Source organism: Diabrotica virgifera, chromosome 8 (assembly GCF_917563875.1).
Source record: "Diabrotica virgifera virgifera chromosome 8, PGI_DIABVI_V3a".
NCBI lineage: Eukaryota > Metazoa > Arthropoda > Insecta > Coleoptera > Chrysomelidae > Diabrotica > Diabrotica virgifera.
The window spans coordinates 192,462,690-192,489,972 of NC_065450.1; the positions used below are offsets into that span (position 1 = coordinate 192,462,690).

Genomic DNA, 27,283 nt, shown 5'->3' on the forward strand with positions numbered 1-27,283 from the left:
AAAGAAGAAAATTTATACTATTAATTTAATTAAAAAGAAATGACAAAAAAAATTCTAAATACTGCAAAATTATTTTGAAAAACATGTGAATTAAAAAAGTGGGGGCTAACTTCGTCCCTAATTGTCCTAGGACAATTGTTTTTCTTTCTAAATGTGTATAAAAATTCAGTCTTCCCAAATACGAAAAAATAATTTTTCTACGGGTAACGGTTAAAAAGTTATTTTAATTGTTTATAAGTAACCAAAAAGTCGACGTGTTTTTGAAAAATAATTGTACACTGTTTAAAATTACTTTTTGAAATTTTTTTTAATTAAGTCAATAGCATAAATGTTCTTCTTCCATAAACTGTCAGAAGTCTTACTGTGACCTTATAATTTTCTGACTTATGGTGTTGCAAACAAAATGAATTTGGTATAAACAAATTAAATAACTTTTAAACTATTTGACCAATTGCTTTGAAATTTAAAATATAATTTAAGCACCAGAAGTCTCAGCAATTCCTGCAATAAGAAGGTTCTAAGTTAACTTTTACATAAGTTATGAATATTTATAAAAACTCAAAATTTATGACTTATTTTGCAATTTTCTAAGCAACCAATGAGGATAGACATATTCAGGGAACGACATGTTGAATTTTTTTTGACGATTTATGAGTTTCTTACTTTCAAATTTGTTTAAAATGCTTAACTTTTTGGTTATAGACGAAAAAAGTGAAAACTTACCGTTTTTTGATCTTCATTTGTTTATAACTATGTATATCATCAAAATCGGCTGCAGGAAACATAAAGGTTATTAATATAGATGTCCATACTACTCAAAAAATTTGGTTTCGGCCTGGAGGAGGATATGTCACGAGAAAAATCTTATTTCTCTGGACTATTAGGACATTGCCTACACCTTCTTCAGCTTCTTTCTCAAAAACGAAGTCGAACGGCCCTCTATCTTTTTTAGAAATTATTTTAGATATTTCCAGTTTACACTTTCCAATCCTGTATCTTGCACTGTGCCAGTTGCATAAATTCGACATATTGTCTTAACCTCCCTTATGTAGCCCCCTCCCCCTCCCCCACCCTAGATTATAACAAAAATAAATACCAGAATACCCGTCTTTCTAAAGGTACGTATCCACTACGTTCGTAATATTGGACCACCGAGGCACTGTCGCACGGTCGTTGGCGCACTGTTGCACGGTCGGGGAGCGCCAACCATCCACTATGTTCACGAACCTCTTGCACTCCGCGCTCTCTGCAACTGCTCCAATCGATACGGTATGCGCTCCTCTACATATAAACCGACACCAATTAGAACGCCGAGGCGGAGCGTGCACTGTTGCACGGTCCGGGAGTGCCTACCATTCACTATGTGTACATTTATTTATTTATTTATTGTTTTTACATATGACCTGGCCTCTAGTGACTAATCCAGGTCTTTTTTCCTGATGGGATTACAGATATTTTTTTTATATTTTTACATTTTTTACTAAACTACTAAATCTATTTTTACAATTTATTAACTAATTTGCCATAATCTGTTAATTACATTACAAACATTTACAAACGAATACATTTAACAAATTTAAGTAAACATAAAATATTTTTGGTACCATCAACTCCCTTCTAAGTTATAAAGACAGTCCCTCTATTTTCAGAAGAGAGTTGGTAGTCTTTTTTCTTTTTTTTTTTAATTTAATGAATTATTTTTTGATTTATTATTTTTATTTATTTATTTTATATTGAATTATTATTATTATAATTGTAAATATCTATTTTTGAATTTATATTTTATTTTATTTATTGTAAGTTTATCTTACTCAACTTCATCTGGGTTGGATTATTTGTTGCCTTCTTCTATTATTATAGATTTCTTGTTGTTTCTTATATATTTTTTATTTTTTTTTCACTATGTGTACAAACCTCTTGCCCTCCGCGCTCCCTCCAACTGCTCCTATCGATACGGCATGCACTCCTCTACATATAAACCGCCACCTATTGGACCGCCGAGTCGAAGCGCGCACTTTTGCACGGTCCGGGAGCGCCAACCACCCACTATGTTCACAAACCTCTTGCGCTCCGCGCTCCATGCAACTGCTACCATCTACATGCATGCGCTCCTCTACATATAAACCGCCACCTATTGGACTCTTGAGGCGGAGCGCACACTGTTGCATGGTCCGAGAGCGCCAACCATCCACTATGCTCACGAACTTATTGCGCTCCGCGCTCTTTGCAACTGCTCCACTGCTCCAATCGATACATTATGTGCACCCTTACATATAAACCGCTACAGATTGGAGCGCCGAGGCAGAGTGCGCACAATTGCACAGTCCGGGAGCGCCAAACGTGTCCACTATGTGGAGCAGTTGCAGGAGCTCGGAGCGCAAGCATAGTCGATACGTGTTTTTACACATAATAAAGAAATATCCCAACAAATTACTGCCTGTGCTTCAACTTAAACTTATTCCTGATCAGACAGGATTATATGTCGACTTCCGCCAATGGTTCGTTACCGAACCATTATTTTCAAACACGAGATTTGATGACTCAGAATTTTTTTTTGTATTTTTATAACAATTGGTGTACAAATAGGTTAAAAAATAATGTTTTAATTTATTTGACCACAAAAGTGTTATGCCAATAAAATTGCTACAGTAAAAATAAAGTTGTGTTAAAGGATTGAAAATGTCGGACATTTAGAAAATATTTTTGTGATAAAAGCATGAGTTTGGAAATTGAACAAAATTAAATTTAGTTACACTTACATGTTCTGGTTGCTTAAAAAATACAAAGATTTAAAAAAAGTTAACGAATTGTCAAAAAAAAAATCCAAAAAAAGATTGTGCGTTTTCGCAACTTTGGCGCTAAATGGGTTAAATTAGATAAGCACTCGTTTACTTTTGCCACGAAAAATAAATATTTAGTTTAATATTTTTTCATTATTCGCTTAAATAGTATTTGAGTGTTAACCCGGGAGCAGTCGCACTCACTTCTGTCACGTAAGTACCCGCGCATAGAGAAAAAATCTCACAATACGAATTTAAATACGAATTTAAAACAAATTTCTTTTTATAATATTTTTATTTACTTGTTATGTTAAAAATCTCTATTTCTAACAATTTTAAAGCTAATTGGTTCTCACCAAAGACATAAACCCGAAAAAAAAATAAATGAAAAAATAAAAAACTTTAAAAAATCTTTAAAAACTAAAAAAATTAAAAACCTTTAAAGAAAAAAAAAAGAGTACGCCACTGAGAAACGTCAAATTAAAAATAATTTTTGAATTCCTCGTTGATTTTAGGACAAACAATCATTCCTGTTTTTTTTTTCATATGCGGCGCTGTTTTTATACAAAAAAATAAAACATCTTCTTAACGCTTACAAATTATTCGAGGTAGATTCCATATGCACAGAAACTTATTTCAAATACTTTGTAAACGTTAAGATATTTAATTTTTTGCATAAATTCGGCGCCTCATATAAAAAATGACTAAAAAGTTCTTTATCATAAATTAAAGGTGGAATACAAAAATAAATTTTTAATATGAAATATCTCAGTGGCGTAAAATTATTATAATGAACTATTTTAAATGGGAAATAAGCCACAATTTTACCAAAAAAATGAATTTATTAACGTTTTGACGCCCAAGTCGGGTGTCGTTGTCAAAATACAAAATAATACTAAATAAACAAAAATGTTGTTGCTTTACTAAGAAACGAAACGTTAATAAATTCATTTTTTTGGTAAAGTTGTGGCTTATTTCCCATTTAAAATAGTTCATTATAAAAATGCCACAAGAAAATAGCTTCAGAACAACGTAAAATTTTTCTTTAAAAGAATTCAGACCATTACCCTTAGTCGCGCCAATGATGAATATAAAATTGTTATTTGTTTGCCAAAAAAATGCGAAATAACTACCTCTTGAAACCCACTAAATGTAATTTTCCTATCTCAACCGGTCTTAGATCAATAAAATAATTGGCAGTTTGAAATAAAAATTTCAACACCCTGTATCTCGGAAACAACCTGTATTTCAACACCCTGTATTATTTATGGCTACACGCTTCATTTATTATTTTTTTAAATGCTAATTTTAAATATTAACTTTTCTCAAAACGAAATAATACGTCTCATGTTAAATTCACATGTGTTTTCTTTCCTAAAATACAAAAACAGATTGTATAAAATTAATGGTTTTTTCAGGGAAACACAAATTTCGTAATAGATTAACGATGCCAGATTGGATACGCTCTTTATGTCAACTTCTTAAAAACTACAGAAAGGTTCTCAGCTTTTAAAACGCCAGATTTAGTAATTTATCGCCTTTTCTGTCCACATGGTAGAACCACCAGACACATGGTTTGTGGTCTCGGCCAGCATCGTCACTGCGCGAGCACGCAGCGCCGTCACACCCTCGCTAAAATAACAAACCCTTACGAGATATAAACGAAGTACGTTTGTTTAGCCAAAATAAATAAATATATTACTCTTCGTTGTTTTACACTTATTTTAATTTCATTTAATTTGTTTCCGTCAACACACCCAACGGAACATTGGTGACCTTACGAATAAGTAAAACGACGCGAATTTTTTTTAAATAGTGTTAAAAATATACTCTTGTCGGTTTTAAATACAGTGAACATCGAAAATGACGGAGGGTACCAGTGCTTCAGTGCTTCAGGAGTTGATCGGTTTTCAGTTAAAATCCCACCGTTCCGGCCCAACGATCCCGAAATTTGGTTCTTGCAAATAGAAAACCAATTTACACTGGCAAACATAAAAAGTGACGCAACAAAATTCAACTTTATAGTTGATAATCTCGAAACAGCTTACGTATCAGAAGTTAGGGACATCATTGTGTCACCATCAGCTACAGAGAAGTATGCAAAATTAAAAGCAGAACTTATAAAGAGACTTAGTGCATCACAGCAACAAAAAATTAAGAATAAAAATGTATACCATTTTTATTCATTCAGTTGCGGTGCGAAACCAAAACTGTCTTAATTTTTACTCAGATCAGAGAGTGCAGCCAGCACTCTTATCGACGATTTCACCTCTTGTTAGAGGTTCATCAGAGGCTGCTTTTCTCTCAAAAGAGAAAAGCAGCCTATGCAGTCTCTGATGAACCTCTAACAAGAGGTGAAATCGTCGATAAGAGTGCTGGCTGCACTCTCTGATCTGAGTAAAAATTAAGACAGTTTTGGTTTCGCACCGCAACTGAATGAATAAAAATGGTATACATTTTTATTTTTATATTAGTTTTACTCCTATAGAGTAACTAGGTCCATTTTCCGTTGGAACTTTACCACGCTGCAGACGGGGGTTGTGAATTGCATAGTGTAGAATTCCTTCCCTTTAGTCTTCACTGCAGCATCCATTTGGCTTGCATATTGTAGAAGCCTTGGATGTTGTCACCAGGAAATGGGCCAATAAAGTTTTTCAATTAAAAATCTTTTAAAAATATTTAATTTACAAATATTTTTATTAGGTTGAAAAACTTAGTGTTTTAAAAAATTAAGAGATTACTTGAGCATGAAGAATTGGGCGACAAAAGACCTTCCCAATTCTTACGACATTTACAGTCTTTAGCAGGCACAACAGTACCAAACAGTATTGTAAGGTCTCTGTGGTTAGGTAGACTGCCATCGTCCACAAAGGCTATTTTAGCTACTCAAGCAACCGTTAGTTTGGACGCAGTTGCCGAGCTAGCTGACACAGTCTCGGAAGCTATAATAGCTCCTAGGGCGCAAATTTCAAAAACTTTTAAAGCGCTATAAAGTACCATCGGGAAATTGACAGCCAAATTAGCTGAAATGAAAATTCAGCTAGCTAGACACCTAAAACTTTCCCAAAACCAGAGCAGACCTTTTCCGTCGCTTATACCGATAAATAAAGTATCTTGTAGATAAATACCAAAAGCCCAAAATTGCAAAACCCATCGTAAACCCTCGTAAAACCTATCTGAGATTGCCTCCCTTGTCTCCGACATTATTATACATATACGAGCTGAGTTTGAGGGTCTTATTTTGTCTCAAAAAAAGCACTTCTCGCCATGAGATAAATGATTTGCGAGGTTATTTATTATTTAAAGTTTGATGATAAATCGATGTTTAAATTAGATCAGCACTCGTTTACTTTCGCCACAAAAAATAAATATTTAGTTTATGGCGACACGCTTCATTAATTGCTAATTTTAAATATTAACTTTTCTCAAAACGAAAGAATACGTCTCGTGTTAAATTCACATAGGTTTTCGTTCCTAAAATACAAAACCAGATTGTACACTGAGCGGTACAAAAAATGGCCACCCCACAAAATGGGTAATTTTTAATGTCGGGAATTTTCCAAATCTGTTGTCCGATTTAAGTGATTTTTAAACATTTTATAGCCTTATTTTTTAACAATATCGCTGTAATAAAATTATTACTAGACAGGTAAATGATCATTGTATACCAGGTGTACCAATCAAACTGTGTTTTATTCTCAAAGTTCACCACACCCTGTGTAATATTCTAGCATTTATAAAATATTGAAACTAAAACCCAACTATAGTCGCAGGTTTTCTTAACATTCTGTTTTTTGATTCATTCGCTTATGTTGGATAATAAAAAAGTAGGGTACTTTAACAACTAGCCATGTTCTGCATTAATACAGGGTGTTTCTAAATAAGTGCGACAAACTTTAAGGGGCAAATATGCATAAAAAAATAATGGCCGTTTGCTTTATACACCCTTGTCGGAAAATGCTTTGTTTCCGAGATACTGGATGTTGAATTATTTTCTTACAAACTGACGATTTATTCATTGCTCTAAAACCGGTCGAGATATGAAAATGAAATTTGGTAGTTTTTAAGATACAGTTATTGCACATTTTTTGACATACAACTAAAAATTTTATATTCACCATTGGCGTGCCTGCGGGTAATACTACCCGTCATATTACCCGTATGCGCGCCAATGGAGAATATAAAATCCTTAATTGCATGTCAAAAAATGTGCATAACTGTATCTTAAAACCTACCAAATTTCATTTTCATATTTGAACCGGTTTTAGAGCAATAAATAAATCGTCAGTTTGTAAGAAAATAATTCAACATCCAGTATCTCGGAAACGAAGCATTTGCCGACATGGGTTTATAAAGCAAACGGCCATTATTTTTGTATGCAGATTTGCCTCTTAAAGTTTGTCGCACTTATTTAGAAACACCCTGTATTGATAAAGAACATGGCTAGTTGTTAAAGTACCTAACTTTTTTATTATCCAACATAAGCGAATGAATCAAAAAACAAAATGTTAAGAAAACCTGCGGCTATAGTTGGGTTTTAATTTCAATATTTTATAAATGCTAAAATATTACACAGGGTGTGGTGAACTTTGAGAATAAAACACAGTTTGATTGGTACACCCGGTATACAATGATCATTTACCTGTCTAGCAATAATGTTGTTACAGCGATATTGCTAAATAATAAGGCTATAAAATGTTAAAAAAATCACCTAAATCGGACAACAGATTTAGAAAATTCACGATATCAAACATTACCCATTTTGTGTGGTGGCCATTTTTTGTGTCGCTCAGTGTATAAAATTAATGGTTTTTTCGGGGAAACGCAAATTCCGTAAGAGACTACGATGCCAGATTGGCTACGCTCTTTATGTTAACTTCTTAAAAACTACAGAAAGGTTCTCAGCTTTTAAAACGCCAGATTTAGTAATTTATCGCCTTTTCTCTCCACATGGTAGAACCACAAACATGATGACATAATAGCGTTTGTGGTCTCGGCCAGTATCGTCACGACGAGCACGCAGCGCAGTCACACCCTCGCTAAAATAACAAACCCTTACGAGATATAAACGAAGCACGTTTGTTTAGCCAAAATAAATAAATATATTACTGTTCGTTGTTTTACACTTATTTTAATTTCATTTAATTTGTTTCCGTGAACACACCCAACGGAACATTGGTGAGCTTACGAATAAGTAAAACGACGTGATTTTCTTTAAATAGTGTTAATAATATACTCTTGTCGGTTTTAAATACAGTGAACATCGAAAATTACGAACGGTACCAGTGCTTCTGGAGTTAATCGGATTTCAGTTAAAATCCCACCATTCTCTCCCAACGATGCCGAAATTTGGTTCCTGCAAGTAGAAAACCAAATTACACTGGCAAACATAAAAAGTGATGCAACAAAATTCAACTATATAGTTGCTAATCTCGAAATAGCTTACATATCAGAAGTTAGGGATATCATTGTGTTACCATCAGCTACAGAGAGGTATGTGAAATTAAAAGCAGAACTTATAAAGAGACTTAGTACATCACAGCAACAAACAATTAAGAGATTACTTGAGCATGAAGAATTGGGCGACAGAAGACCTTCCCAATTCTTACGACATTTACAGCCTTTAGCAGGCACAACAGTACCAAAAAATATTGTAAGGTCTCTGTGGTTAGGTAGACTGCCATCGTCCACACAGGCTATTTTAGCTACTCAAGCAACCGCTAGTTTGGACGCAGTTGCCGAGCTAGCTGACACAGTCTCGGAAGCTATAATAGCTCCTTGGGCCCAAATTTCAAAAACTTCTAAAGCGCTATAAAGTACCATCGGGAAATTGACAGCCGAATTAGCTGAACTGAAAATTCAGCTAGCTAGACACCTAAAACTTTCCCAAAACCAGAGCAGACCTTTTCCGTTGCTTATCGCTTATACCGATAAATAAAGTATCTTGTAGATAAATACCAAAAGCCCAAAATTGCAAAACCCTTCGTAAACCCTCGTAAAACCTATCTGAGGTTGCGTCCCTTGTCTCCGACATTATTTTTCATATACGAGAACAGTCTGAGGGTCTTATTTTGTCTCAAAAAAAGCACTTCTTGCCATGAGATAAATGATTTGCGAGGATATTTATTATTTAAAGTTTGATGATAAATCGATGTTTAAATTAGATCAGCTCTCGTTTACTTTCGCCACAAAAACTACTAATTAGGTTATGGCTACACGCTTCATTAATTATTTTTTAAATTGCTAATTTTAAATATTAGCTTATCTCGAAACGAAAGAATACGTCTCATGTTAAATTCACATGTGTTTTCGTTCCTAAAATACATAACCAGATTGTATAAAATTAATGGTTTTTTCAGGGAAACACAAATTCCGTAATTGATTACGATGCCAGATTGGCTACGCTCTTTATGTCAACTTCTTAAAAACTACAGAAAGGTTCTCAGCTTTTAAAACGTCAGATTTAGTCATTTATCGCCTTTTCTGTCCACATGGTAGAACCGCATATATGATGACATAATGGCGTTTGTGGTCTCGGCTAATATCGTCATGGCGGGCACGCAACGCAGTCACACCCTCGCTAAAATAACCAACCCTTACGAGATATAAACGAAGCACGTTTGTTTAGCCAAAATAAATAAATATATTACTGTTCGTTGTTTTACATTTATTTTAATTTCATTTCATTTGTTTCCGTCAACACACCCAACGGAAAATTGGTGACCTTACGAATAAGTAAAACGACGCGAATTTTTTTTAAATAGTGTTAATAATATACTCTTGTCGGTTTTAAATACAGTGAACATCGAAAATGACGAGCGGTACCAGTGTTTCAGCATATCAGTGCTTCTGGAGTTAATCGGATTTCAGTTAAAATCCCACCGTTCTCTCCCAACCTTGCCGAAATTTGGTTCTTGCAAGTAGAAAACCAAATTATACTGACAAACATAAAAAGTGATGCAACAAAATTCAAGTGTATAGTTGCTAATCTCTAAACAGCTTACATATCAGAAGTTAGGGACATCATTGTGTCACCATCAGCTACAGAGAGGTATGTAAAATTAAAAGCAGAACTTATAAAGAGACTTAGTACATCACAGCAACAAAAAATTAAGAGATTACTTGACATGAAGAATTGGGCGACAGAAGACCTTCCCAATTCTTACGACATTTACAGTCTTTAGCAGGCACAAAAGTACCAAAAAATATCGTAAGGTCTCTGTGGTTAGGTAGACTGCCATCGTCCACACAGGCTATTTTAGCTACTCAAGCAATCGCTAGTTTGGACGCAGTTGCCGAGCTAGCTGACACAGTCTCAGAAGCTATAATAGCTCCTAGGGCCCAAATTTCAAAAACTTCTAAAGCGCTATAAAGTACCATCGGGAAATTGACAGCCGAATTAGCTGAAACGAAAATTCAGCTAGCTAGACACCTAAAACTTTCCCAAAACCAGAACAGACCTTTTCCGTCGCTTATACCGATAAATAAAGTATCATGTAGATAAATACCAAAAGCCCAAAATTGCAAAACCCTTCGTAAACCCTCGTAAAACCTATCTGAGGTTGCGTCCCTTGTCTCCGACATTATTATACATATACGAGCAGAGTCTGAGGGTCTTATTTTGTCTCAAAAAAAGCACTTCTCGCCATGAGAGAAATGATTTGCGAGGTTATTTATTATTTAAAGTTTGATGATAAATCGATGTTTAAATTAGATAAGCACTCGTTTAGTTTTGCCACGAAAAATAAATATTTAGTTTAATATTTTTTTATTATTCGCTTAAATATTATTTCAATGTTAACCCGGGAGCAGTCGCGTTCACTTCTGTCACTAAAGTAGTCGCGCTTAGAGAAAAAACCTCACAATACAAATTTAAATACGAATTTAAAACAAATTTCTTTTTTATAATATTTTTATTTACTTTTTATGTTAAAAATATCTATTTCTAACAATTTTAAAGCTAATTGGTTCTCACCAAAGCCATAAATCCCAAAAAAAATAAAAGAAAAAATAAAAAAAATAAAAAAAAAAAAATAAAATTCCCACGCGCTACAACAATCTTCCTCGAGGCACTTTCGAGTGGAAAGTTATGTTGAAAAATTTTTCATCAAGTTATCACGAAAAAGGATATAATGATTCCTGGAAGGAGTAGGAGAGGAAGACCAAAGAAGACCTGGGGGGAGACGATAAGGCAGGACATGTTGGTAAAGGGGATTAACATTGATATGACCCAAGATAGAATTGTGTGGAGAAATGCAATTAGGGACACCGACCCCGCATAAGGATAAGGCAAATAGAATGATGATGGTTAAGTACGATTATAGAGACCTGTTAATAATCTTAAAATTTATTTGTAACTTACATTTTCAGGTGTATTTTAACAAAGAAGCCACATCTCGATAAAATAGGCTATTGATTATATTCAAAATAAGATAGCTAAAAGGAACTACAACGTTAACGGGGTTTTATTATTTGATATGGTCAATGGACATCTATATATGAAAAAACCGCGAAGTGCTACCATTTAAAGGGGTGCGTTTTTGAGAAATGGGTGAATTAGTCCCTGGGCACAGGTTACATTAGGGTGAGTTCTATGCACTTTTGATACAAATACGTCTACATAAAAATTGTTCCTGGTTAAATTTCCTATCTAAATATAACTTTTTAAAGTCAAAGATACTTTTTTTTACAAAAATATATTCAAAAGAAAAAGCACAAAGAAACCCAAAAGACAGAAATTTTGTTTTTTGTCCCATAACTTTTGTCCACGGGGATATGGGTATAGACGTTGCTTCACAGAAAAAAAACTTACATATTTTCTCTTTAAAATGATGTTTGGTATAGGTCATTAGGATTTACAGTTTTCGAAATATGATTTTTCAAAATTCGCCACTCACAGCAATTTTGGGCAATTTTCCTTGCTATTTCGCAAATATTGTTCTGTAACTTTTTTCTACGTAACTTTAGGTATATGCAATGGTACACGCAATAGGAATAGAAATCAATTACCTTTAAAAATGTCTACCGTATAACGTTGTACGACATTTTTTAAAGAGATTATGGTTTTTCAAGGTTTTATACTTTTAACGATTTTTTTATAATATAATATAAAAATAAAACAAAATTATTATATAATATATTATATATTATATAATACCTGATATAAAAAAATATTATTTTTTACGATTATTTTTGAAATTTCTCATTATAACTTTTTTTTTCTTGTACATGAATATACTATCTATATATTGCGCAACAAAGAGGGCTTACTTTCTGTTCTTTAAAATGATGTATCATCTATATTTAAATACATAATGGATACCGAGTGATTCTTTGATATTTTTTACCTGTAATATTTAAAATTCTTTCTTTTACAAAAATTACATAAACATTAGTCTTAAAAAATATCACTTTAGATAAAATTATTTAAACGTTGACATTTAAAAAATTTTCAAAATCAAAGTCCATCTCTTCGTTAGCATTAGCTTCAATATCTTCCTCTGACACCTCAGTTATCTTAAACTTCCCACAATTAGTACGCATGCACATGCACCCTTTGCAGAATATTGAACAACTAATTCCTGTCTTCCTACAACCGCAGTTTTTTGTACATCCTTTGGTACATTTACATGCTATTTTTTCAAGCAAAGCTTGTGGTGCAGGAGCTTTGACAGTATATATTGGAATTAATCCATCTTTTCAAGTTTGCCCGGCCGAGACAAGTGGATGCAAATTATTACCTATAAAAAATAAGATTCAATCATAACACACAATCACATAAAAACATTATAATGAGGAATTTAAAAAATAATCCTAAAATCAAAAATCGTTGCAAGTACTTATAGTCTAGTAAAATAAAATTACACTACATGTAAATCAAAATGTAAATTCGTACAGGTTGAAACAAATTTTATATCAAAGTTTAGGTGGGTACAAAAGATATTTTCAAGAAAGTATCCAAATCATACAAGGGGAACATTGTTTAAATAATTAAAAAGTGGTCATTTTTGCAAAAAATTTACTTTTTTAACTGCTGAGGTCATTCAATTACTATTAAAGGTCTATAGGATTTTTTTCTGCAAAGTTGAAGGGTAATTCTTTCACATAAGGCTTACTAAATTAAATTTGAGGCCCTATTTATTTAAATAATTGTATATAAATCTTTAAAAACACATTTGCAAAAAAATATTTTTAGCGTTTTCGATAAGCACTATAAAATATCGTATTTTACAGACTAAGTTGCGCTATCTTATCAGTATTAAGTAAAAAACAATTGGTCCAAAAATATTTAATATTTTTTGAGATATTGAATTTGTTTATTAAATGTTACTATATTTTAAATTGCAAAAACGCGGTTGTTGCCAAAGAAATGTGCACCTGCTTAAAATGTCATTATTTTTATTTTTATGTATATTTTCGATAAATGTATTAATAAATTCAAAATTCAATTAAACTCCCCCTAAAATGGCATTTGAAAATTATTCAAATTTGTTTATAATTTGTTTTTTTAATAACGTCGCGGGGATTAAATATTTTGAAATGCCGTTTCGATAATTGGGTTCCTGGGAATTTTTCACTAATTAACAAATTTTTTGTCTTTTTTTCCTCTTCTTATTTTTTTCTTGGAGTTATATTATTACGGGCCCTTTTAGGGTTAAGTTTCATTAAGAATGTCCAATCTCTAAGTTGTAGATTCTAGACATAAAAATATTAAGATTCGTCTAAAATCACTAAAATAAAATGTGGCTACTTACCGAGTTACAGGGTGTTTTATTTAAAAATTTAAAAATTATTTTTACCAATTACTTTCAAACTATTTGACGTATCCTTATCATACTTGGCAGAAAGTGTGTGTACTATACAGTCTACTAAACTGTGATAAATAAAAGTTTCTTGCTTCTACCAGAGGCGTATAACAGGGGATAGTTAATGGTTGACCCTTCCCAAACTCTACGCCACTGAGTGAATTACTATTTTAGCGAAATTTTTTGATTCTCCAATACTTTCTATGTAAATAATATACTCTTTACTGGTAACGATTAAGTAATTAGTTTTCGAGATATTAGACGTTAAAAATGAAATGGCATAGTTATTTTGATTCATTCATTAATTTATTTTAAACTTCCAATATCTCTCAAACTGATGACTTTATCGATACCAAAAAAGTTATTTACATACAAAGTATTGAAGAATCGAAGAATTTCGCTAAAATAGTAATTCACTCAGTGACGTAGAATTTTGGAAGGGTCAATCATTCACTATCCCCTGCCGTACGCCTCTGGCACTAGCTAGAAACGTTTATTAACCTTCCGCCGGTAACGTGAATTCTTGTAACGTAGTTGGTAACGTCGGTCTACGACACCGACTGTTTTAATAATGAATATCTTAGGTTTTAATTTTGTGTTAATATTTTGATGTGACTAAATGTTTAATATAAGTATATTTAAATAACAATATAGTAAGAAATGATCAATATTTATTTATATTCGGGAAAAAAATGCACATTAAAAAAAAGTGGCTTCTTTTAGATACTAACATAATTGACAAACAATTTACAAAAACATGTCAAGTTTTTGAATACAAAATATCAACAAGCATATCGACAAGGGTTGAAACGTCACAAAAAAAATAAAATTATTCAACAAATGTCCAACACAAACTGAAATTATTGTCCGTTTGTTTCCTCATTTTTTTATACACTCCACTGCACCGCACTGTACGGTTCTGATTCGGAATTAGCAACAATTTCGTCAAAAGTTGTTGCAACCTGATTTGTTCTCTTTCATAATCAATATTCACATACAACTCCTAAAATTAACATCTGTTATTTAAACTGACTATGGACCAAAAACGACAAAAACTTACCGTTAAGTATAACATAAATGGTAACCTCGGTCTCTCACACCGTCAGGTCAAATAACATATGAACTATCCACACTTGGCCACAGATTTTTCATGACTAAATAGTGTGATGATAATTTGAAAGCTACCTTGTTGCGGGGACAAAAAAAAATGCGCATTTAAGTTTTACCGCGAAAAATCCACTACGTCGGTGTCAGGGACCGTACGTTACCACTCGAAGGTTAATCACAATTTAGTAGGGTGTATAATAGCCACACTTTCTGCCAAGTATGATAAGGATACGTCAAATAGTTTTAAAGTACTTGGTAACAATAATTTTTAAATAAAACACCCTGTAACTCAGTAAGTAGCCACATTTTATTTAAGAGATTTTAGTTAAATCTTAATATTTTTAGGTCTAGAATCTACAACTCAGAGATTCGACATTCTTAATAAAATTTAACCCTAAAAGGGCCCGTAGTAATGTAACTCCAAAAAAAAAAGAAGAAGAAAAAACGACAAAAAAATTTTGTTAATTAGTAAAAAATTCCCATGAACCCAACTATCGAAACGACATTTCAAAATACTTAATCCCCGCGACGTTATTAAAAAAACAAATTATAAACAAATTTGAATAATTTTCAAATGCCATTTTAGGGGGGAGTTTAATTGAATTTTGAATTTATCAATACATTCATCGCAAATATACATAAAAATAAAAATAATGACATCTTAAGCAGGTGTACATTTCTTTGGCAACAACCGCGTTTTTGCAATTTAAAATATAGTAACATTTAATAAACAAATTCAATATCTCAAAAAATATTAAATATTTTTGGACCAATTTTTTTTGCCTAATACTGATAAGACAGCGCAACTTAGTCTGTAAAATAAGATATTTTATAGTGCTTATCTAAAACGCTAAAAATATTTTTTTGCAAATTTGTTTTTATAGATTTATATACAATTATTTAAATAAATAGGGAATCAAATTTAATTTAGTAAGTCTTATGTGAAAGAATTACCCTTCAACTTTTTAGAAAAAAATCATACAGACCTTCATTAGTAATTGAATGACCTCAGCAGTTAAAAAAGTAATTTTTTTGCCAAAATGACCCCTTTTTAATTATTTAAACAATGATCCCCTTGTATGATTTGGATACTTTCTTGAAAATATCTTTTGTACCTACCTAAACTTTGATATAAAATTTGTTTTAACCTGTACGAATTTACATTTTGACTTTTTTTTATTTTATTAGGCTATTATTACAATTTGAAAAAGCATATCTTATTCAAAAATTACCCTAGAATTTTTTATAATACACCATTTTAAAGTAAACAGAATAAGCTTTCTTTTTTATTATATAATATATACCATATAGAAAAAAAGTTATAATGGGGAATTTAAAAAATAATCGTAAAAAATTAACTTTTACCTATAACCTCTTTAAAAGAAGTCATACAACATTATACAGTAAACCATTTTAAAAGTAATTGATTTCTATTCCTCTTACATGTACCATTGCATATGCCTAAAGTTGCGTAGAAAAAAGTTACAGAACAATATTTGCGAAATAAGAAGGAAAATTGCCCAAAATTGCTGTGAGTGGCGAAATTTGAAAAATCGTATTTCGAAAACTGTAAATCCTAATGACCTCTACCGAACACCGTTCTGAAGATAAAATATGTAAGTTTTTTTTTTTCTGTGAAGCAATGTCTATACCTATATCCACGTGGACAAAAGTTATGGGACAAAAAACAAAATTTCTTTCTTTTGGGTTTCTTTGTGCTTTTTCTTTTGAATATATTTTTTTAAAAAAAGTATCTTTGACTTTAAAATGTTATATTTAGATAGGGAATTTAACCAGGAACAATTTTTATGTAGACGTGTTTGTACCAAAACTGCATAAAACTCACCCTAATGTAACCTGTGCCCAGGGACTAATTCATCCATTTCTCAAAAACGCACCCCTTTAAATGGTAGCACTCCGCGGTTTTTTCATATATAGAGATTCATTGACCATATTAAATAATAAAACCCCGTTAACGTTGTAGTTCCTTTCTATAGTACATAATTAATAGCCTAAAAGGTGACTTATCAAAAAAAGACTAAGAGCCAAAAAAATTTTAAAAACACTGTGTTTAACTAATGGTACCACAATAATAGTTTAATTGGAAAGTACACAAACATTTGGAGGGTTTAAAGGAACAAAACCCCCATAAAATATTTATGTAAATAAATTAAAAAAGAAGCCGCATCTCGATAAAAACTTGGCTTATTTTAAAAAATACTGAGAGGCAAAGAAGTTTTAAAAACGTTGTGTTTAACTGAAGGTACTACAATAATGAATTACTTGGAACGTACATAAAAGTTTGGAGGGGTTTAAGGGAACAAAACCCCATAAAATTTTTATGGGGTGAACAAATTTCACTATAATTTTGTTTTATGATGTTCCTGTCATAAGAAAAGTACGTGTCCATTTTCAATAAAAAATCTCGATAAAAAGTTTTCGATATATTGAAAAAAATCGATTCTCATTTTGTAATTTCCAAGGGCTGTAACTTTTTTTATGAACATATTTGTACAATAGGAAGTTAGGTTAAATCGAACTATTTTTTACCCCAGAATGTGTGGTATAATTTATGACCAATTTTTTCGGGACACCCTGTATATAGTTATCTAAAAATATCCCATGATAAAATATTAGCGGCGTTTTGCCAACGGAGCGTGATTGGCAGCTAATCTGGAAAGCTCAACGTGGGTGGCGCTCGTGTGGTTGGAGGTCACCTCTACTTACGTCAACACTTCAAATCACTCTATTTCTAAGTAAATATTGCATATTTGTTTGGCTGTGTGAATTAAACTTAACCCTTAAACGCCCAACCTTTTTTAGGTTCCATGTACGCCCAAGGGTGAGTAAAAAATGTCCACCTCGAAAATAGCTAATATATTATTTATTGAGGGTTGTTGAAAATGGATTAACATTAAGAATCTTATGCTTAATAAACACAGCATCTTCTAAAATATTAATATAAACAATTTACAAACCTTACAACAAAATTACAATGTACATCAAAATTAACATACCAGTAAAAGCCAGTAATTCAGATTTGTCGATTTTCTCCATATTCTTTCTTTCAGCCTCCTCATTGGCGGATAATTATGTAGAGTATGTAATTATACATCGATAATTATATGGATTATCTTCCTACCAACGAGAAATTATATAGAAACTTTTAGTAACAAGTTTTGCCAAGGGTGTACTTTTTATGCCCATCCATATTTAACTCAAGATGCTGCTTTTATTTTCAAAAATATTGGTAGAGCCAAATTAACATTCGATAATGGGCTGTCTTTTTAACAATAAATAATTAAAAAAAAAAAAATTAAACACGTAATAAATATGTTACAAGGGAATACGCATTAGGTGGACATTTTTTACCCACCCTTGGGCGTTTAAGGGTTAAGAGCATAAAATCCCTCAATGTTGTGCTGTGCATTTGTGCTCATCGAGATCATCAGGACACAGGTTTCCCAAAGATATTTTGATGAGAAAAAAGTGGATTGTAGTAATAAGAAAGGATAAATATGTGCTGAAAATAAATGCACGTATCTGCAGTAAACAATTTGTTGAAACAGATTACGTATTACCCCTAGATTCGACACTCGGGAAAAATAGAATACTTCACTATAAAATTCAGATCAAAATTTATTATAAACGAACGGATTAAGATATGCAATTTTATATACATTCATACTGTTGCCACATCTACAATCGCTTTTTATGAAGTGAAAATTTAAAAAAAATATATTTGATATAATAATATAGAAAAATTTGAAATAATGCCCAATATTTTTAGTGACTAAAACATAACTTGACCAAACCTAACTTAGTGTCATCGAAAATAATATAAACAAGTTAATAACTGAAAATTTAAGTGACATTTTAACATATTACCTTTAAAATATGCTTTAAAATGACTAAAACATAATCTGATCAAACCTAACCCAATCAAAAATAATATAAACCAGTTAATAACTGAAAATTAAAGTGACCTAGTACCATTCAAATATTCTTTAATGACTAAAACCTAACCCTAGTTTTTTCTAATTTCATCTTAAATTTAAGGTCGCCTTTCACCTAGACAAACACCCAAATAATTATATTTAATTAAATTAACACATTCTGTATTTCTATAAGGAATTATATATTTTTTTAATAAGGCAACATTGCAGAATCAACTGCGCTCAACCCATGCTTAAACCAAATTTACCCCAAATGCACAACTGTCATGGCGGCCATATTTTGAAAATATCACATTTTTAAATGAGATATACACAAAAATTAATGCTGAGCGTACTTATTTGGGAATTTTAAATTGATAAAAATAAGGCAGATATCATATACATACTAGACTCGTTCAGGGAGTGAGTCAATACCAAATAAATACCCTCAGACATTAATATAGTTAATCATTCGATAAGGGCTTCCTTTTTTCCAGTAACTCTCGCATTCCTTTCCCTCAATTCCTTTTTCAACGCACAAACAGCCCAAGATCCGTTTTTTTTCGGCCATAATTTATTATTTGTTAAATCATAATCAAAAACGCCATATACAAACTTCACGAATTGTCAAAACGTTGACCTCCAACTACACTAGCGCCGCCAAGCGGGATCAAATGCGTACATAGCTGCCATTCGGACGCAGCAAATTACTAAGGAGGTAGCACACCTCCTTAGTAAGTTGCCCCGTTATAATTTCGTCACAAAAACGAAAAAAATAATAATAAGATGCAACATTTAGAATAGAGAACTGCAAAACAAAAAATTTGTTTACCTGAACTGGCGTCCCGTGTCCCCAAGACAGAAGATGGTCTAGGTCTCGGCCTGTCTTCGTCCAATACGATACTCTTTTCTCGTCTGTATAAATGGAAAACATTGGCGATGCAGGAAACGCGAGCTTTCCCACCTTGGAAACTGTTCTCGTCGACGGCCAATTCAATGCCGGAAATCGTCACTAAGGGGATCCTTCTGGTGGCTGAGAAAGTGCTGCTGACCTTCATGTTATAGTCGTGGGGTTGAATGCGCTGCTGATAACTGCTGTTTATCTGCAACAAAAATTTTCGTAAGGAATTGTTCGCTGGAACTTTTAAAAAACGATAAGATAAAACGGATGAAGAAGACGATTAGTGATAAATCCAAAATTAAATAAAAGTAACACTTGAATGATAAAAAAGCAAACACAAATAGTCCGTTCTTTAACGGTAAAATATTGCAAAACCTCTAAATTTTAAAGAACCGCTTGGATTGACATGAAATTTGGCCAACACATAGCTAAGAAGTCAAAGAAAAAAAGTGATATTGTGCCGATATGTGCTTTTGCCCTGGGGTGGTTTTCACCCCCTTTTGGGGGTGAAAAAATATTCGTCCAAAGTAAGTCAGGAAATGGATAAACTGGCTAATTTTAAGTAACTTTTGTCCTATAGAGTTTTTTCACTAAGTCAATACTTTTCGAGTTATTTGGCAGTGAATATGTTCATTTTTCAACAAAATAACCACGCTTTTAGACGGTTTTTCGCAAATAACTCAAATAGTAAGTATTTTGTCGAAAAAACATTCTTAGCAAAAATATAGCCTGTAAAAAATTTAAAAAAATGGTGTATACATTACGTCTCTACACCTAGTAGAAGCAGAGTTATAGCTAATGAAAAATAGGTTCATATTCGTCAAATTCCAAATGGAATACTTTAACGTGAAATAACCAAAAATGAAACACATTTCGGGGAAAACTCATTTCAACTTGTTTAAAGTGTTTAAAAAAAGCTTCATTTTTGTTTTATAAAAAAAATTTCTGGCATCAAAATTAAACAAATTACGCTCAAAATAAAGTTAGTCCCTTTTGGTTTTGGTAAAAAAATCGAGAAAGTCACCCCCTAATTTGTATCTTAAATGAACTTAAACTCGTTACTTCACAAGTTTCTTGACTCGTGTATATATTGTTTATATGATCTGTAAGTTTCATCGGTTCAAAGTCCTTACTATTGAAAGGGCTGTAGTTAAAAGGGATTGAACGATTCACTGATCACGAATATATGCAAATTTAGAAACACCAAATCTTAATCAATTTTTGTCTAACAGAAAAATTTTTTGGTATTTCTAACAATTTTTAAGTTACTTTGAAAAAGAGCATATTTTTCAAAATTTAAATTTTTAAAAATTTAATTTCGAAACCAAATTTTTTCAAAAATATGCACTTTGAATCGATGAAACTTACAGATCATATAAACACAACATAAGTAAAATAATTTGTGGAGCGGTAACGATTAATTTCATTTAAGTTGCTAATTAGGGGTTGGTCTTCCCGATTTTTTTTTTGCAAAAACAAAAGGGACCAACTTTATTTTGAGCGTAACTTGCTTAAATTTAGTGCTAGAAACTTTTTGTAAAAACAGAAATAAAACTTTTTTTAAACGCTTTAAAAAAGTTATAATGGATTTTCCCCAAAAAGTGCTTAATTTTTTCGATATTTCACGTCGAAATATTCTATTTGAAATTTGGTGAATATGAATCTAATTTTCATTGGCTATAACTCTAGTTCTACGAGATCCAGAGACCTAGCGAGTACACCATTTTTTTACTTTTTTATAGGCTATATTTTTGCTAAGAACGTTTTTTTCGACAAAATACATACTTTTTGAAACAACATGAACATACATCAAAAATGAACATATTCACTCGCAAATAACTCGAAAATTGTTGACTTGGCGAAAAAGCTCTATAGAACAAAAGTTACTTAAAATTAGTGTTTACCCATTTCCGGACTTATTTTGGACATATATTTTTTCACCCCCAACAGGGCAAAAGCACACATCGGCACAATATCACTTTTTTTCTTTGACATGTAAGCTATACACATGCCAAATTTCATGTCAATCCAAGCGGTTCTTTTTAAAATTTAGAGCAAAAACCATGAAAGAATGGACTGAAAGTGGAAAATATTTTTATGTCATACCGGTTTAATATTGTATTTATTCTTAGTTACGAACCACATAAAGTATAATATAACTCATAAAGTACTATAATAAAGTACTATAATATATTATAAAGTACTATAATATACACATAAAGTATAATATACATATTATGTCTCCAAAGTATGCCAGTAGTACAGTCTCATTTACGAATTCGGTATTATATTCTGCCATCCATTGTTGAAAATTGTATTCCTTGTCGTACGTTTCTTTGGATTTTTTCTAACAGATTCTCAGTAGCTTTTTCTGGTTTTTTTAATTATTTCTTCAGAAATATTGATTTTCTCTTGTATTCTGACTTTTTTTTGACAATGTCACATAGAGAAACTTTGTTCACGTTAATAGCAAATTGCTAGCCAACATCACTTTCCCTGAAACTGTACTAAATACCTGCTGCGATACAATATTATTTCTAATTTTTTCTTCTCTGATTCTGGCCATGGTTTAGAACTAGAACCTTTAGCCGCGTAATTGTATAACTTATCACTAACTCAGGTGTAATGTGTAGTGTGTGTGTTGAGTAAGTGTCTTGTTACTTTGCAAAGTCGACGTCATTTTCTTTGCAAAGAGGCGCTAATTGTATCCGAACGTCTGCGGTCCCTCCGGTGAGATTCGAACCCTGGTGAGATTCGAACTCACTACCATTCGGAACTTTCGATCCAAGGGTTAGGCGCTCTTACCACTGAGCTACTTCTAATTAATATAAAATAAAATTAAAACTTTCATTGATACAACGAACCGGTATGATATAAAATTTTGTATGCATCACGTGCATTATCAGATGTTTACACCCTCGGGCAACATATACACTCAATTTATAAGCTTGTAGCCCTTAGGGTATTTAAAGTTCCACCACAACTAAAATTAACCCAACTAAAACATTGCTTAGCCTAAGAGCACAAGAACTTTTAGAAATTTTAGGCTAGGTATTTGAGGAAATCTGGAAATTTTTCAGGTATCTCTTTCATGTTAGCCCAATACCACAATGTCGCTCTGGCTGGAGGGTAGCGGTCATTTTTCCTAAAAATGCCCCTCCAAAGTTAAAAAAAAAAGTAAAATTTGTTATTATAAAAAATATCTTTGAGGTGATTTTAAAGTAAATATAAATATTCAAATATAAAGAAAATAAAGAAGATATGCGATTTGCGAGGGGCTTTAACTCTGCAAGATGCTTACATGGGCGGCCCAGGATTATTTTCAGTGGGTGCATCTGAACTTCAGAGGATTGCATCTAAATCTATGTGTACTATTTTAACCAGTATATAATATACATATTATAGCTATATAGTTTCTTTTACAGGTTATGTTTAATGTTAAAAATAAATATTCGAAAAAAGACATTTTTTTTGTGAAAATCTCTAGCTGCCTGGTAATCAAAAAAATTACGCGTGCATGTGAATGAAAAGCGCTAAGAATAGGTAAGATCAACAACTATGGGAAATATCGATAGCGGTTTGCTAGGGATGGCGGTTTTTGGCAAAACACCGGTTTTCGGTTATACTGGTTTTTTGCTTACGGTTTAACCTGACGGTTATAACCGGCCAAAAAAAACTGGTTTTTCCAAAAACCGGTTTTTGGATTTTTTAATCCAATAGGTTACAATGTTACATTTACAATGCACTTTAGTTTGCGATACTCCACTCGACTCGATACTCGATATCATTATGATTAAAATTAGTACTATCGAAAGAACATCAATAATAAATGAACATCAATAATAAATAAAACACAATTTTTGATAAAACCATCCCATTCTATTAATTATTATATTTATTTATTATTTTATTGATATTATACACTTATTGGTTATTATTAAATATAATATAGCGTAAGATTAATATACAGGGTGAGGCAGATAACTGGCCTATTAGAAATATCTCGAGAACTAAAGGCAACAGAATCATGAAAATTGCAATAAGGGGGTTTTGAAGGATGATCTATTAAATAAAAATATTTTCATCTCTTTGCAACTTCCGGTTATACCGGAAGTTGCTTATAACTTCGTTTTTTTAAATGGGACACCCTGTATATTTTTACATTTTTGGATTCTCTTCGATGTCTTCTTTCTTAAAATATAAGGTTTTGTAATATTATACAGGGTATTTTAAAAGATAATTACGTTTTTTATTAATTTCGTAGCAATATTCACACCCTGTAGAATTGTAGTAGTTTGACATCTAAAACTCTACTTACGTTCAAATGATTTTTAATATGCTCTACTATTGTTAAGAATCATTAGTATAGCTAAATTTTTAATTTTAGTATACAGGGTTGGTCGAAACTCGGAATGAGTATTTTCTGATTTTTCTTAAATGGACCACCCTGTATTTTAGTATTGTAATGAAATGATATTTTTTATGGTACTTTTTTATTTCTTAAGCATTCCCTATACCTAACTGCTTTAATTTGTGCTTAATTGTTAATCGCACCAACAATCTTAACTAAGTAGGTATTTCGATAGCTAAACCATTATTGGTAATTTTAAGGACCAGTATGGATTAATATGTATTTATTTCTGAAAAATTATTTAGGATTGAGTATTTTCACGGCCAACCTAATAAAATTTTACGTATTTTTTGTTGCAATTAATGTTTAGCTTGAATCACCAATAACTCACAAATTAAAGCAGTTAGGTATAGGGAATGCTTAAGAAATAAAAAAGTACTATAAAATATCATTTCACTACAATACAAAAATACAGGGTATTCCATTTAAGAAAACTCAGAAAATACTCATTCCGAGTTTCGACCAACCCTGTATACTAAAATTAAAAATTTAGCTATACTAATGATTCTTAACAATAGCAGAGTATATTAAAAATCATTTGAACGTAAGTAGAGTTTTAGATGTCAAACTACTACAATTCTACAGGGTGTGAATGTTGCTACGAAATTAATAAAAAACGTAATTATCTTTTAAAATACCCTGTATAATATAACAAAACCTTATATTTTAAGAAAGAAGACATCGAAGAGAATCCAAAAATGTAAAAATATACAGGGTGTCCCATTAAAAAAACGAAGTTATAAGCAACTTCCGGTATAAGCGGAAGTTGCAAAGAGATTAAAATATTTTCATTTAATAGATCATCCTTCAAAACCCCTTTATTCCAATTGACATGATTCTGTTGCCTTTAGTTCTCGAGATATTTCTAATAGGCCAGTTATCTGCCTCACCCTATATACATATTGCAATAATATACAATTTAACCCAACCATTTCAACTTATAAAAAATTTCCCAGACTCTTTCAAATGGGATTTAAAAAAAAATAATATCAACATAAATATTCTACTTAAAAATAAATTGGATAATGCAATTTATCTTTTATTTTTACTACCATCAAAAAAAATTTATCATGTATTTCTTTTAACACGTTTGTATGTTTGTATAATAGGTACATTTTAACCCATTTAATACTTCCTGTATGGGTGTATCGTTTTGAAAACGTAGAGAAATCATTTCAGATTCGTATTCGTAATCGGTAATTCGATATTCATAGTCAGAACATTATTTTTGGTAATCAGAAAAAGTCATTCGCCCACTTTCAATGCCAAGAGTCAAGTGTTAAAAATAGATGATGTTTGCGTCTACTTCAACCAGATCACTTCTTATGTAAATATTTTGAATACAAATACCCTTTCAACGAAATAATATAATAATACCTAATTGTTTCTGGCTGATGTGAGTTTGCACTTTCAGTTTGCTTCTGTATTTATAAAATAAAATTTAAATTATGGTTTTGTTTGGAATAATTACTTGAGAATAATAATTATGATTGCGATCCAAAATAATACCTAACCTAATCCTAATCACCGTAAAAACCTAATAACCGGTTTTTACTTTAAAAAGAAAAAACCGGTTATAACCGGGACAAAAAACAACCGGTAAAACTGGTTATTGCGAAGTAAAAAACCGGTTTTAGGTTAAAACCGGTAGGTTTTTCCCATCCCTACTCTCTGCGTCCTCGATCGCAGAGATCGAAGAAAGAGCCTGTGAGCCATGACTGTATAGTGTCAAAACGATTGTAAGAACAAAGACTGCAATGGTGTGGTATGATAGACGCAGAACTAAAAACTATATGTGACGAAGGATAGAGCTGCTAGGAGTTTATGAAAGGAGAGGTAGAGGCAACCGACAATTACTGGTAAGAGAATACAAATATACTTCAATTCCTTTCCTTATCTCCATTTCTTCTGTACATGTATAGGTCGCTAACGATCCTTAGTTCCGCTTATACAGGGTATCCCAAAAGTAGCTGAACGGTCGAATATTTCGCGAAATGAACATCCAATCGAAAAACTTAATAATACGTGTTCAATATTTTTCAAAAATCTATCGGATCATACTAAACACGGCCCCCCACTCCACCCTCTGGAGGTAAGGTGGGGGTTAACTTTAAAATCTTAAATAGGAATACCCATTTTTTTACAGATTTGGATTCCTTACTTAAAAATAACTAACATTCGAGACATTTTCTTAAAATTATTGTAGATCGATTGCGCTATAATCGGAAAAAACGATTTATTCTGATACACTAAATAAATTATAGAAATGCTCTAACATCTCAAGAAATACATTTCCAAATGAAAATCCCAAAAACACGTCTTTAATATTTTTTCAAAATTTATCGAATAACACTAAACACCTCTATCCCATGGATGTGAAGTGGGGGTAATTTTAAAATCTTAAATAGGGACCTCCGTTTTTATTGCAGATTTGGATTCCTCATGAAAAAATTAAGGAATCTTTATTCGAGACATTTTTTAGAATTATTAGATAGAGTTGTAATTATTGGAAAACTATGATTTATCAACAAATCTAAAAAGTGTCTCGAATAAATGTTACGTACTTTTTTATGAGGTATTCAATTCTGCAATAAAAACTGGAGGTTCTTATTTCAGATTTTAAAGATACCCCTCACCATACCTTCAGGTGGAGTGGGGGTCGTGTTTAGGTCATTCGATAAGCTCTTAAAAAATATTAAAGACGTGTTTTTTGATGTTTCATTTGTAAATGTATTTCTGGAGATATTAACTGTTTCTATTTGGAACTGTATTTACTTAGGGTATTATAGCGCCATTCATCCAAAATTCGATAAAATGTATCAAATAAAAGTTATATTTTTGCTTAAGCAATCCAAGTCTGTAATAAAACATGTGGGTTCCTATTTAAGATTTTAAAATTACCCCCCACCTTACCTCCATGTGTGAAGAAGGTTTCGTGTTTGGGGTCATTGGATAGATGTTTGAAAAATATCGAAAGTATTTTTTATTTTTTAGATTCGATGTATATAGGTATTCGACCCTCCCGCTACTTTTGGGACACCTTTCGTTGACCTAATCTGTAAACTGCGTAACTCCATTTATCCAAATTTTACAAGAGACACAACAAACTATCCCTCTAAATATGACTAATACGAATACTACGTATCTTCGATTTTAAAAGATAGGATGGTAAAACGGAATATTTTATAGATACTCATATCACTAACATCTGTATATTTAGTCGAGGAAATGAAACTGAAAAAATGGCAAGACCTCGCAATTTTTTCGTCCAGCATCGATTTGTACAAAAATTTGGGATTAGGCTCATTTCACCCTCTAGTTCATTTTCTATATTGAGCCGTTTT

General features: G+C 32.0%; 1 protein-coding gene across 1 annotated transcript in view; it reads right to left on the bottom strand.

Annotated features, from left to right (window-relative positions):
- The window catches only part of LOC114325526 (uncharacterized), a 528,612-nt gene that overhangs the window by 51,943 nt on the left and 449,386 nt on the right, over window positions 1-27,283 (bottom strand). Inside the window, exon 3 of the mRNA XM_028273598.2 lies at window positions 19,460-19,730. Coding sequence (XP_028129399.2) covers window positions 19,460-19,730 — 271 coding nt within the window. The remainder of the gene's footprint in view (window positions 1-19,459; window positions 19,731-27,283) is intronic.